Below are 11568 nucleotides of genomic sequence, written 5' to 3' on the forward strand. Positions count from 1 at the left end.
TATAAACTGGACGATATGGACACAAACATATAAGTTGTCCTTAAAGCACCCAAGAATATCAACTAGTAGAGAATTCTACAATCTAATAGAAGAATCAATTATCTATGGTGAATTTATCATTTTTTCAAAAACTAAAACCAGCTTCCATGAACAGATACAAAGTGAAATGAGCAGAACCAGAACAGTGTACATAGTGATAGAAATATTTTAACAGTGATTAACTATCAAAGACCCAGTCACTCTAATCAATTCAGCGATCCAAGACAATTCCAAAGGACTCATGATAAAAAACGTATCCACCTTCAGAGAGAAATCTGATGAACTGAGTGTAGATTGAAATATATTTTTTGACTTTATTCTTCTCACTTATTTTTGGCAACATGGCTAACATGAAAATATTTTATATGACTCAAATGTATAATTGATATCATATTGCTTGCCTTCTCAATGGGTGGGAGAAGGGATAAACGGAGGGAGAGAATTTAGACTCAAAAAAATTATCACGTTATCACAGATAAAAATTTAGCATTATCAACCAACTTCATCACAAATAAAAATTTATCATCATTAACTTCTTATAGGACAGTGTAAAATCAGCATTTAATGAGAAGCAGCACAGTACAATTTTTAAAAAACTTTAATTTGGAATCAGAAGGCCTATGGTCAATTCCTAATTCTACCATTTCCTACCTATGTGGCCTTCAACATGTGATGAGGTCTTTTTCCTCTTTTGAAATATGAGAGGGGGTTATACTCTCTAAAGTACCTTAAAGCTCTGAATTCCAGGAGTAAGCTAATAGGAATGGAGAGCAGAGGAGTCCAATCCTTTGATAAATACTTTTCATGAGGTAGTTGGCAGAAATAAATGGAAAGAGTTAGTCCTAAACAGCCACCTAGAGGGAAAAGTTTAGGAATATTCATGAAACTATTAGCCCCACTGAAACCACTCCTTGAATTCCAAGCTACTTATTGTCTTACAAATGGAAACTACAGGTACCTGCTGAATGAAATCTTCAACTTTAATTATCATCTTTTGAGGAGCTTAGTGGCATAAATGAGCTGGCTAGTTCCTAACATGTTCCAGGATTGAAATAGTAATGTATAATCTCTGAACCAGTTTAAGCCACCCCTCATTTGAAAAAGGTGGAAAACCTGGATTGGCCAATCAAAAAAAGGCATTTTAGCCCAGTCTGAGTTAACATACCATAATGCTTTGCACGCTCTCTGACACAGCAAGGAGGATTTTGGGTTCACTCAGAGAGCGTGGTCAGCTTCAGGAGCATTCTTCTACTAATGACTGATAAGAACCAGGTGCCTGGAACTGACCATGGACACTATCTTGATTAACAACGCTTCTCTTATCTCATTTTATGGACAGTATCCTGTTATGACATTCTCTTCTTGTTATAACATTCCCTTATTTATAGCTGACAGAACCCAGACATCCTAGGGGTACCCTCTTAGAATGAACTCTGTAAGGCTAACAAGACATAAAACCTTTCCAAAGCATATACACAATTATAAACAGGGTAACAAAAAATACACTGAGCTTCAAAAAATATAGACTGCATTTGTTCTGACTAGATAAAGATCTCATTTTTAAAGTCTAAAATAACTTATAAAATGAAAGAAGCATTAGTTTTCCTTTACATTACCACAGATTATCCTTTTCCCAAAAACATATTTCAAAAGTGGTCAATTTTTCAAAAAGAACCCAAATTCAACATATTGCACAATTTTAAGTCTACAATGGAATACGGAATTTTAAATGTATATAGCGTAATGGAAAAAGAGCTAGATTAGGTGCCTAAAAAAATCTGGATTAAAAATACTATTTTTACTGTTTAACATTAGACTTTAGGTTTATCATAATTTCTCTGAACTTTGTGTTTCCTTATCAGTAAAACAGAAGATAATTCTGTCTACCCACCCCAATCTCAAATCAATGGATTGTTATGAAAGCCAAATAAGAAATATGCCAAAGCATTTCTGGGGGAAAAAAGTGGTATTATTATCTAATACATTAGAATTCATGCTACATTCATTACTAATAAACTTCTTATTTCTACAAATCCTGGTTATTTTCCTCATTCACAAAAATTAAACGATTTTCATATATTCAAAACTAAGAACTAGCATTTTATGCAGTGAAAAAATACTGGTTCCCCAGTACAAAAGGAAAAGCATTGATACCCCATTCTTCACTATTATTTGACATAGTTCCAAAAAATGCTATCTATAACAATAAGACAAGAGCAAAAGTAAAGGTTTGACATTGAGACAAAATTATCCCTGACTTGCAGCTGAAACCTTCCATTATGTTGTCTTCTTTATTAGAATGTGAGCTCCTTGAAAGTGTTTGATAAATGCTTCATTTGTTCATTCATCTAGATGACATCATGATATACCTAGAAAACTGCAAATAATCAGGAAAGAAACTTATGAAACTTATGGAAAAAAAAATCCACAAAAGTCATCAGCATCACTATAAAGCAATGACAGAAAAAAATCAGGAATACACAATAAAAAATTGCATTCAAAGTAACTTATAGAATGCATAAAGCATCTTGAAGATAACCTAACAAAAACACAAATACCATTTATGTAAATACAACTACAAGACACTCAATGGAAATCAAGTTAGATTTAAATAAGTGTATAGGTATTTACTGTCACAGTTGGGCTAGGTCAAAACAATAAAAAAGACAATGCTACCTAAATTATCATATTTTGTACTAAACCAATAAAATTATAAAGGAGATTATCATATAACAAAAAAAATAACAAAATTCACTTGGAAGAAAAGTCTAGAATTCAAGGTTAATACATAGAACATTGAAAAGGACATAGCATCATCTGACCTATTTTATAAAGCAATAGTCTCAAAATTATTTGGAAACAAAAAAAAAACCGGAACAATTCAGTCACTCAAATATTTATTAAGTGCATAGCAAAGTGTTAAGCACTGAGAATACATGGCAAAATACAAAGGCAAAAGACAGTCCCTGCCCTTGAGGAATAACCTAATAGGAGAGACATCAAACAAACAACTAAGTACAAACAAGCTATACACAGGATAAATGGGAAAACACTAGAATTTAAGAGAAGTTGGAAAAGGTTTCCAGTAGAAGGTGGGATTTTAGTTGGGACTAAAAGGAATCCAGGGAATCCAGCATGCAGAGGAGAGCATTCCAGGCAAGAGGCATAGCCAAAGAAAGTTCCTGGAGCCAAGAAATTGTGTCCAGTCGAGGAGCAGCAAGGAGGCCAGTGTCCCCAGATCAAAGAGAATGGAGGGGTGAGGAGTGGAGAGTAACAGTAATGTATAAAAAAAAAAAACTAGAAAGATGCGAGTGGGTGCGTAGGATACAAACAGCTTTGAATGCCAGAGGATTTTATATTTTATTCCGGAAGCAACAGGGTTTTATTGAGTATGGACATGGTCAGACTTGTGCTTTAGGAGATTACTTTGATAACAGAATGAAAAATGGATTAGAGTGGAAAGAATCTTAAGACAGGCACACCCAAAAGCAAGCTATTGCTATGGCCAGGTGTGAGGCGATAAGGACCTCACCAGAGTGGTGGCAGTATCTAGGGAGGTATTTGAGAGATATTACAAAGGTGAAATCAACAGGCAACAGATTAGATTGGGGGAGGAGGGGAGGGAATAGAGAGATAGTAAAGAATAATGGGTGACAACGAGGTTGTGAGCCTGAAGGACTGAAAGGATGGTTTTGCCCTCAATAGTAACAGAGAATTTTGGAAGGAAGGAGGGTTTGGGGGGCAGTACAATGATTTCAATTTTATGTTTAGTTTAAGATGTCTGCTGCACATCCAGTTCTTCTGAAAGGTAGTTGGAGACATAAAAGGTTTGACAGGTAGATTTGAGAATCATCATCATAAAAATGGTAATGGAATGGAATGGAGTAATATTTTGCAGTGAGAAAAGACAAAAGGAATTCTTAGAAACATGTGAAGACTTTGCCATAGCAATAGAGGTACCCCAAGGCTGTTTGTAGCTTTATCAAGGATTTTCTGGGAACTTCTGTTCAAGATTTTATCACAAGAAGTCACTGAGAAGGCAGCATAGAGGATAGAAACTTGTGTTTGTCCTTTGTTCACAAAGAGGACTAGGATATCAGGGAAATGATGACAATGAATTGCAGTTGACTACTTGAGTGAGGGAGGGCTGTGCAAGGTCACCAGCCTCACCTTCTCCTCCAAGGCCATCTGGGTCCAGTGGCCTGATATTCATCAAGACGACCTGAGATGGCCTAGGATGAATTGGGAGACCCTGGCCCTTTTCAGGTTCTCACTTTGAGTGAGGTAACGCCCATTCAGTGAACAGGCCTCATGAAGAAGTTAACCAAGAGACTGAAGAAGTTAATCAAGAGACAGCCCCTTTAATTAAAATTCAAAAAAAAGTCAAACTAGGAAGGGAAGACCCTCGGGGTTCCTGGCCAAAAGAGAAACAGTTACTATTTAGTATTTACATTCACTCTGTGCTAGGAGGGCAGGGACCTATAGTCCAAATCTATGAATTCCAGAGTGAATTGGGTGTAAGGCTTTAACTTTACTGGAAGGTTTACTGACTAGGACAGAAACTATAGGTTTGAAGTCAGAAGTCCCACCTCATACTTTCTACCTCTGCACTCGACTGCTAAGGCACTTTCCAGCTGTAAACTTGTGATCCTATGATTTGTATTAATTGGTTAAGAAGCAAGCAGAACCGAATAATAATATACATGGTAACAGATGACAGGATCATAGCTTTAGAGCTGGCAGGGACTTCGAAAGCCATCTAGGGGCTGTCAGGGTCTTACAGTTAGCTTCAGAGGAGGGACCTGAACCTGGGTTCTCTCACTTCAGTCAGTGCTCTTTCCACTATACTGCATTGCTTCACTATTATCACAACAAAAATGAGAAGATAAATAATAAAAAGTCAAACTCTGAGAATAGAAAATAAAACATACCTTCCTCTTAACTGTACAATGTCAGATAATCACTGTATCAGGTGTTTTTGCATAATCTTCTGTCATAAATGAAGATTCAATAGGGATGAGACAGGGTTTAAGAAATGATTCGTGTAAAAGACATCAATAAGTGTATTTTAAAAAACAGAACTCCTTAAAATGCTGTATGAAGGTCAGTTATTCTTCCAAAACTGGCAATCCAAATATGATATATAAAGCACATGGTATATAAACATTCCTGTCCTTAGGGTGCTTACATATACGCAAGCTCCCTGAGGACAGGAACGTTTTATTTTTGTCGTTGTTTTCCCATTGCCTACCATACTGCCCTGTGCATAATAGGTTTACTGAATTGAAAGAAAAGAGAAATTAAATCTATCAAGATCAAAGTTAACAAGAAAAACTTTTTTTAAAAAATCACTTTCATTAAGACTGCAATTTGCTTCACCAAGGCAGGAGATGCTATGTAAATAATATGTTTACAAGGGAATACAAGATAGTGAAACCCAAGGTTAACAGACTTCTACTATGCTGAATGTACAGAATCACAATGTAAGATTACTGCTATTTTAGATAGAAAACAACAGCTGACAGCCATTTGGTACAAATGCCAATCTGTATTTGCTTGATAATGCTGAAAGCATGGAACAGTTTTAAGGACTGGCTTTGGAGTCAAGAGAATGAAGATTTGAATTCTACCTCTGACACCACCTGTGACCTTGGGCAAGTCACAATTTCCCTAGGCCTGTTTTCTCAACTGTAAAATGACGGGGTTGTCCAGATGGCCTCTGTGGTCTCTTCAAGTTTTATAATCCTATTAATTTATCAAACAATCCTATTAATTTATCAAACAACCGCTACAACATACCTCTTTCAAAAAGAAAATATCTAAGTCAAATTTCACATTAGTCCCTCAAAATAGATTAAAGGCGATGCCTCTTTGATCTGTAAGTTATTTTTAATGCTGAATCTTATATAAGCACATTTCAACTGCTTCATATATCATATACAAATATCTATTTCATGAGTGAAATGAGTTTAACATGTTCTCAACATGTCAAGTTTTCTTGGTTTGTAACAAATTAATCACCTAACAGCATAAAGCAAAAATAAGCTGAAATTATCTAGCCCATACATATAATTCTAGTGATAGATCAGTCAATTTTAAGAAGCAGACATAAAGTCGTATTTTGTTACAGAACTTATTTTGAAGCAAAAAGAGGGAAAAACTGAAAGAAAAGCTTCATGTTAACAGTAACAGCTATATAATTTAAGTGTATCAGTACTGAGATGCTGTGCTTAGGAGAGTTTGGCCTTGCCAAAAAGGCATTAAAATGACCAGAGTAATTCACAGGAACAGCTGGAAGCCTGAAATAAAATCTTTTGTACTTTTGTACAAAGTCCCAAGTCATTCGTATAATTTAAAATTGATGTCTTCTTGTCTGAGAATTAACCTATAGTTTTCTTCTGAAAAGTCTCAAAATATGGAAAAAAAGTATCTAATTAAATTCAAGCATCAGTTGTGCTTATGCATTATTTGTAAAAATAAAAAATGTTTATTTGTATTGTTCAGCTTCTTCCTCATAAAAAGTATCCTTTATAGCTATGTTTCAACCCACAATTAGCATGCCTTTTTGCATCCCAGCAGAATCATGTCCAGTTTTGCCATTTGTGGATAACTATGACAAGATACAAAAGCATGTGTTTGCCATAAATAGCTCTGGCTAACAGTGAACTGCTCACACAGGGCAGATCAAATTCTCTATAAGGAGCAGCCTTTGGAACTCTTCCAAATCCCTTTCCTAATGTTAAAACTTGGTTATCAAAATTTTTTTCATTTAATTTTCAGAATTTAGTAACAGCTCATAAAAGAATCCCTGTACCTAAGGAGTAATATTACACTCTTTTGAGAAAGACTGTTTTCACAAGCTCTGTCCCTCACAACAAAGGAAAACAAAGACTGCTCAGTACTACACAACTGTCTTGAAATATATATATATATATATATATATATATAAAACAAAACATGTAGCTACTGTATTTTAACAAAAAAATTAGATAAGAATTTATGTGAAAGTATAAAAAGTGATTTCTGATTTTCAAATTTAAAAATCTGGAATTATAATAGAATTATTGTTACATAACAGTGGTACTTGTTAATTTAGTGTCTATATGCTAAAAGCAGAATTTCCAATCAAACCAAAACCTGTATAGTAGTCATGAAAGTTATGACATCTATACAGAAAAATCTCAAATTAGCTGTGTTGAAATGAACAACTGTTTACCTTTACAATACTTTCCACACAACATTTTTCAAAATATGCTTAACAGAAGCATACTTAACTGTATTTCCAAGGAAAACAAGGCAACATTCTGTAATAAGCCACAAGTTTTATTGCAACGTGGCCAATTTTGTGGGGGTGGGGAATTTGTTCTCAAAAACAATGTTCCATTTAAGGCTCTTTTCATACAGAAATTGCCATTATAACATTATTCAAAATATCTTTAGTGCTGCAAGACTCACATGGTAAACACTTAACTCCTACTCCTGTAGTGTGTACATTCAATGGAAAATATAAAGGCATTAATAACTACTTCATTTAAGATATGTAGATAACAGGAATGAACACCGAGGTACTATAGGTACTATAATAATTTGATGACAGTTTATGACAACTTAATTGGCATTCCTTTTTGAAGGGGACAACCTTATTACATAAAAGTGCTTTCAATGCATAGTTACACACATAAATATATATACACACATATATGTGTATACATATGTGTCTATATATGTATATATACACATATACATATATATATGCGCTGCCATGTCACAATAGGCGTGCTAAAGGCAGGTTAGGTGTACAAAGCACAAGAACTTCAGAAACTGCAATCAAGTGCAACTCTAAGTAATACTGAATGAAGTTTAGCATCTGACCAGTGGATCAAACTTTCAAGGCATTCAATTAGCTTTAACCCTTTGCAGTTTTCTAAGCTATTCATAGTGACTATCATATTCATCTTAGTTCTGCAAGGGATGCATATAATGCCATTTGTTTTGGCTAAAATGTAACGTGAAGGCATTCCTTGGGTTCTACATATAACTACCAGGATGAAACAGTCTAATGGCAATCACTGGTAGGCTGCTTAAATTACGGACTTCTTTGTTTTCTGGGAAGGTATGGTAAGGGACAAAAACCTAACACTATTCCAACTGATGGAGCTGCAGAAATGGAAGCTACTTCCGGATGGCACTTCACTGTCATTTTATAAAGGTCTTCCTTCAAGTGAAACTACTACATTGCCTCCCAATTTCTCTCCAAGCGTTGAACGATCCTTAATATCATCCAAGCCATTTACTTGCCACTCGTGTTTAATACCTAAAAAACAAGACAACCACAATGTCCATTACCTTACTGTTAAGAACAAACAATAATTGCTATATGCAAAATATTTATTGTTTGTACCTGTAAATTTCTTTTTAATGGCATCTTTAGAACTAGCATAAATCATCTTGCTTTTTAAAGGTGCACATTCAGGAGCCCTACAGAAGAGAAATAATTATTCAATCCCATTCATGTGAGAAACAAGAGCAAGACTATCTATATCAACAATACTTGCATTTCAAAATGCTAATTTTTTTCTTTTGGTTTTACACACCAGAATATAAAAACTAGGTCTTCTTTCTTAGACTCTTTTGTCTCGTATGTGGCATCATACAAAGCATATCGGCAATCATTCAGAGGTAGCAACTTCACAAAAGATGTGTAGGGGTCCTCTACAGTATCACCAATGTCACCCACCAAGATCTGCTTTGCTTCCTCTACAATGATTTGCTTTTTGTCATCACTTAAACAGAAGAGAACTGCTTTCTTTCTTTTTTTGATCTCCTCTTGTGTAGAAGATTTCCTTACTTTCATGTCATTAAAAACTTTGATTACTTCATCATTCACAGTTACTCCAGAAGCCTGAAAATAAACAAAGAGCAGCAAGTTAGAGAAAGCATTCTGATTATAAACAACCATTTATTGGGGTATGACTAATGAAAGATAAAAAGAAATGACTTCTCAAAGAGGGTAAGTTACTCATTAAAAGTCTGAGCATCAAGTAATATAAAATTTAAATAGAAAGTATATCAGGAGGGCCAACCAATCTAGATATAATTTCCTGCTTTTTTAAGGAGGTTAAAACACTGAGGTAAAAGGACAAATAAATCGAGAATTACTGTCCCACTCTGAAATATCTCTTATTTTACTTGGTGATGTCAGGGCTGAAGAAGCAGCAGCAGCAGAAACACTTTCGGTATTTACATGTCAACACCACGGGTCCTTTAAAAAAAAAAACGTTGCGGATACAATTAATGCATCCACACTTTAAGTGGGGAGAGGGGAAGGGAAGAATCGCCCTATCCGGCGCAGTTTCCACATAAGGAGAGGGAATGGAGCAAACTTCCCGAGGCACGAACAAATGATCCTCCTCCTCCTCCAAGCCAAACAGTCCAGACCAGAGAATCCAAGAGGGCTCCAGCCAGGAGGTGGCTGGTTTTTTTTAAAATCCTTTCTCTCCCTCCTCGTCTCCTCCCCGGAGGTGATATCGAGGGGGTCGTTTACATTTCGGGCCACCTCTGACTTTGGGGGTCCACGTTTTTAGTGAGGGCAGCGTCAAAGAGAAACTGAAGGGCAAACGCAGGGGCTTCCAGCCTGGTGCTGCCAGGCGGCCCCCGGGGCCACGCCCGGTCCCACGCCCCCGCCCCGCGGGCGGCGGCGCAGACCAACCTCGGGGCCAGGGATCGCTGGTCCCGGCTCCCCTCCGGGCGCCGAGCGCCAGCCTCAGTTTCCACCTCCGAAAAACAGCTGCAAAACCACCTCTGGTGTGATCGCGGCGCTTTGGCAATAACTCTAATGGGCAGCGACGAGCCCCCCGGCGGGGGCGAGCCCTCGCCCCCGCGCACCGCTGGGGGTCTTTGGGGAGGGGAACCCCCACGCCCCAGCACCCAGCCCGGGAGGCCAGGGACAAGCGGGGGCCGCGACCTCTGGGCCCCATCAGTCCGGCGGGCCCAACAGCATGGGCTGGGTGGACGGGAATGGGGGATGGGGCAGGGCCAGGAACTGGGGGCGACGACCCCGCGAGGGCTAAAAGTAGGTTAAAATGGCGGCAGTGGGCCCAAGGGGCCGGCCGGGGTCCAGAGGCCACGGACTCCCGGTCTCCAGCCCCTCCCGCGGCTAACCTTACCATGGTTCCCGGGACGGTAAAGGCTGCGGCGGCGGATCCTCACTCAGTGGCTCTAGAGAAGGAGGAGAAGAGGAGGAGGAGGAGGAGAGGAGAGAGGAGGAGGAGGAGGAGCAGCAGCAGCGGGAGGGGGAGGAGCAGAGGGAGGAGGCCCAGGGGGAGTGAGGGCTGGAGGAGGAGCAGCGGCGGCGGCAGCAGCAGCAGCAAGAAGAGGGCGGTGGCTCCTGGGAGCTCCGAGGCCGAAACAGCCCCGACTGCAGGGAACTCTGGGAAGACAGGGCCCTAAGCGATGGCCGCCGAGGCGCATGCTTTGTACGGGGCTGGAGGAAGAGGCGATGTGGAGGTGAGGGTGCTTTACGTCGTTTCCTGTCCTGTGTCTCCTCCACTCTGTCCTGGCCTGTTTTACCTCTTCGCCCTCATCCCCTCCAGTTATGTTTGCTGACGGAGCCCTGCAGCCCCTAGCTAGGTGTTTTAAACTGGTGAGTCCTCCAGGCCCGTCCGTAACCACTCCCTGCTTTAACCGCGGTGCCCCAGCTCCTTGGAAGCGGGCGTTGGGCGTGAGAATGTGCGGAGGGCGGGCTCAGTCGCTGCTGGCGATGCTCGCGCCGCCCTTGAGGATTCTGTACACGCGCGCGCACACACACACACACACACACACACACACACACACACGATGCTCGCGCCGCCCTTGAGGATTCTGTACACACACACACACACACACACACACACACACACGCGGAGGGCGGGCTCAGTCGCTGCTGGCGATACTCGCGCCGCCCTTGAGGATTCTGTGTACACACACACATTTTTGCGTAACGGCCGAAATAAAATAGATTCTTTAATACTCATTCTTATGTGTTTTTTTTAAACTAAGATTGTGTGATTAACTTGTGATTACACTGTGCTCTCTTCACTACCGTATTTTCACAAAGTCATTTGCAGCTGACATCCCTGAGGACCTAGACCTCAACATTTTCTTATAATGCAAGGTATCTGGCTGCCAGTTGAAATGAATCTAACATCAATGAGGTGAATCTTTCCTAGATGACAGGAAAAGTGCCCATTTATATTTTGTGGTAAAAAAAAAATTGAAATTGGCCTCAACTAAAGGGAGCTTTGGTAACAGGTCTGATCTTTGCCCATTTTGGCTATAACTTAACTTCTGTGCTTCTCTTTCCCTGCCCTCTCCCCATACACTTAGGCCTCCAGTTTCAATGTCGTATATTTGAGCTTTTCATTTATGCAAATCATAACTCAGGCCCCCATTCAATTCATTCTCTATTTCCAGACAACTCAGAAATTCCCAAATCAAACAGCAATTTTTCATCATCAGGTAAAGTAACTCAAGAAAATTAATGGGGCTCAG

At 39.2% G+C, this 11568-nt stretch overlaps 1 protein-coding gene across 1 annotated transcript; it reads right to left on the reverse strand.

Annotated features, from left to right (window-relative positions):
- Positions 1-5909: 5909 nt before the first annotated feature.
- On the reverse strand, positions 5910-10868 carry LOC118842937 (cofilin-2). Its single transcript, XM_036750286.1, has 4 exons — positions 10206-10868; positions 8634-8941; positions 8441-8517; positions 5910-8353 (listed from the first exon to the last, which is right to left on the reverse strand). Exons 1-4 carry the CDS (start codon positions 10206-10208, stop codon positions 8241-8243), a joined length of 501 nt encoding a protein of 166 aa, XP_036606181.1. The 5' UTR covers positions 10209-10868; the 3' UTR covers positions 5910-8240.
- Positions 10869-11568: the final 700 nt, after the last annotated feature.

Source organism: Trichosurus vulpecula, chromosome 3 (genome assembly GCF_011100635.1).
Source record: "Trichosurus vulpecula isolate mTriVul1 chromosome 3, mTriVul1.pri, whole genome shotgun sequence".
NCBI lineage: Eukaryota > Metazoa > Chordata > Mammalia > Diprotodontia > Phalangeridae > Trichosurus > Trichosurus vulpecula.

Bases quoted from the DNA above. Each gene is read 5' to 3' on its own strand.
- LOC118842937 (XM_036750286.1), bottom strand. The intron at 8,518-8,633 runs GTGTGTAAAACC...TCTCTTCTGTAG, and splicing joins GACCTAGTTTTTATATTCTG to GGCTCCTGAATGTGCACCTT. The intron at 8,354-8,440 runs GTACAAACAATA...CTTGTTTTTTAG, and splicing joins CATTAAAAAGAAATTTACAG to GTATTAAACACGAGTGGCAA.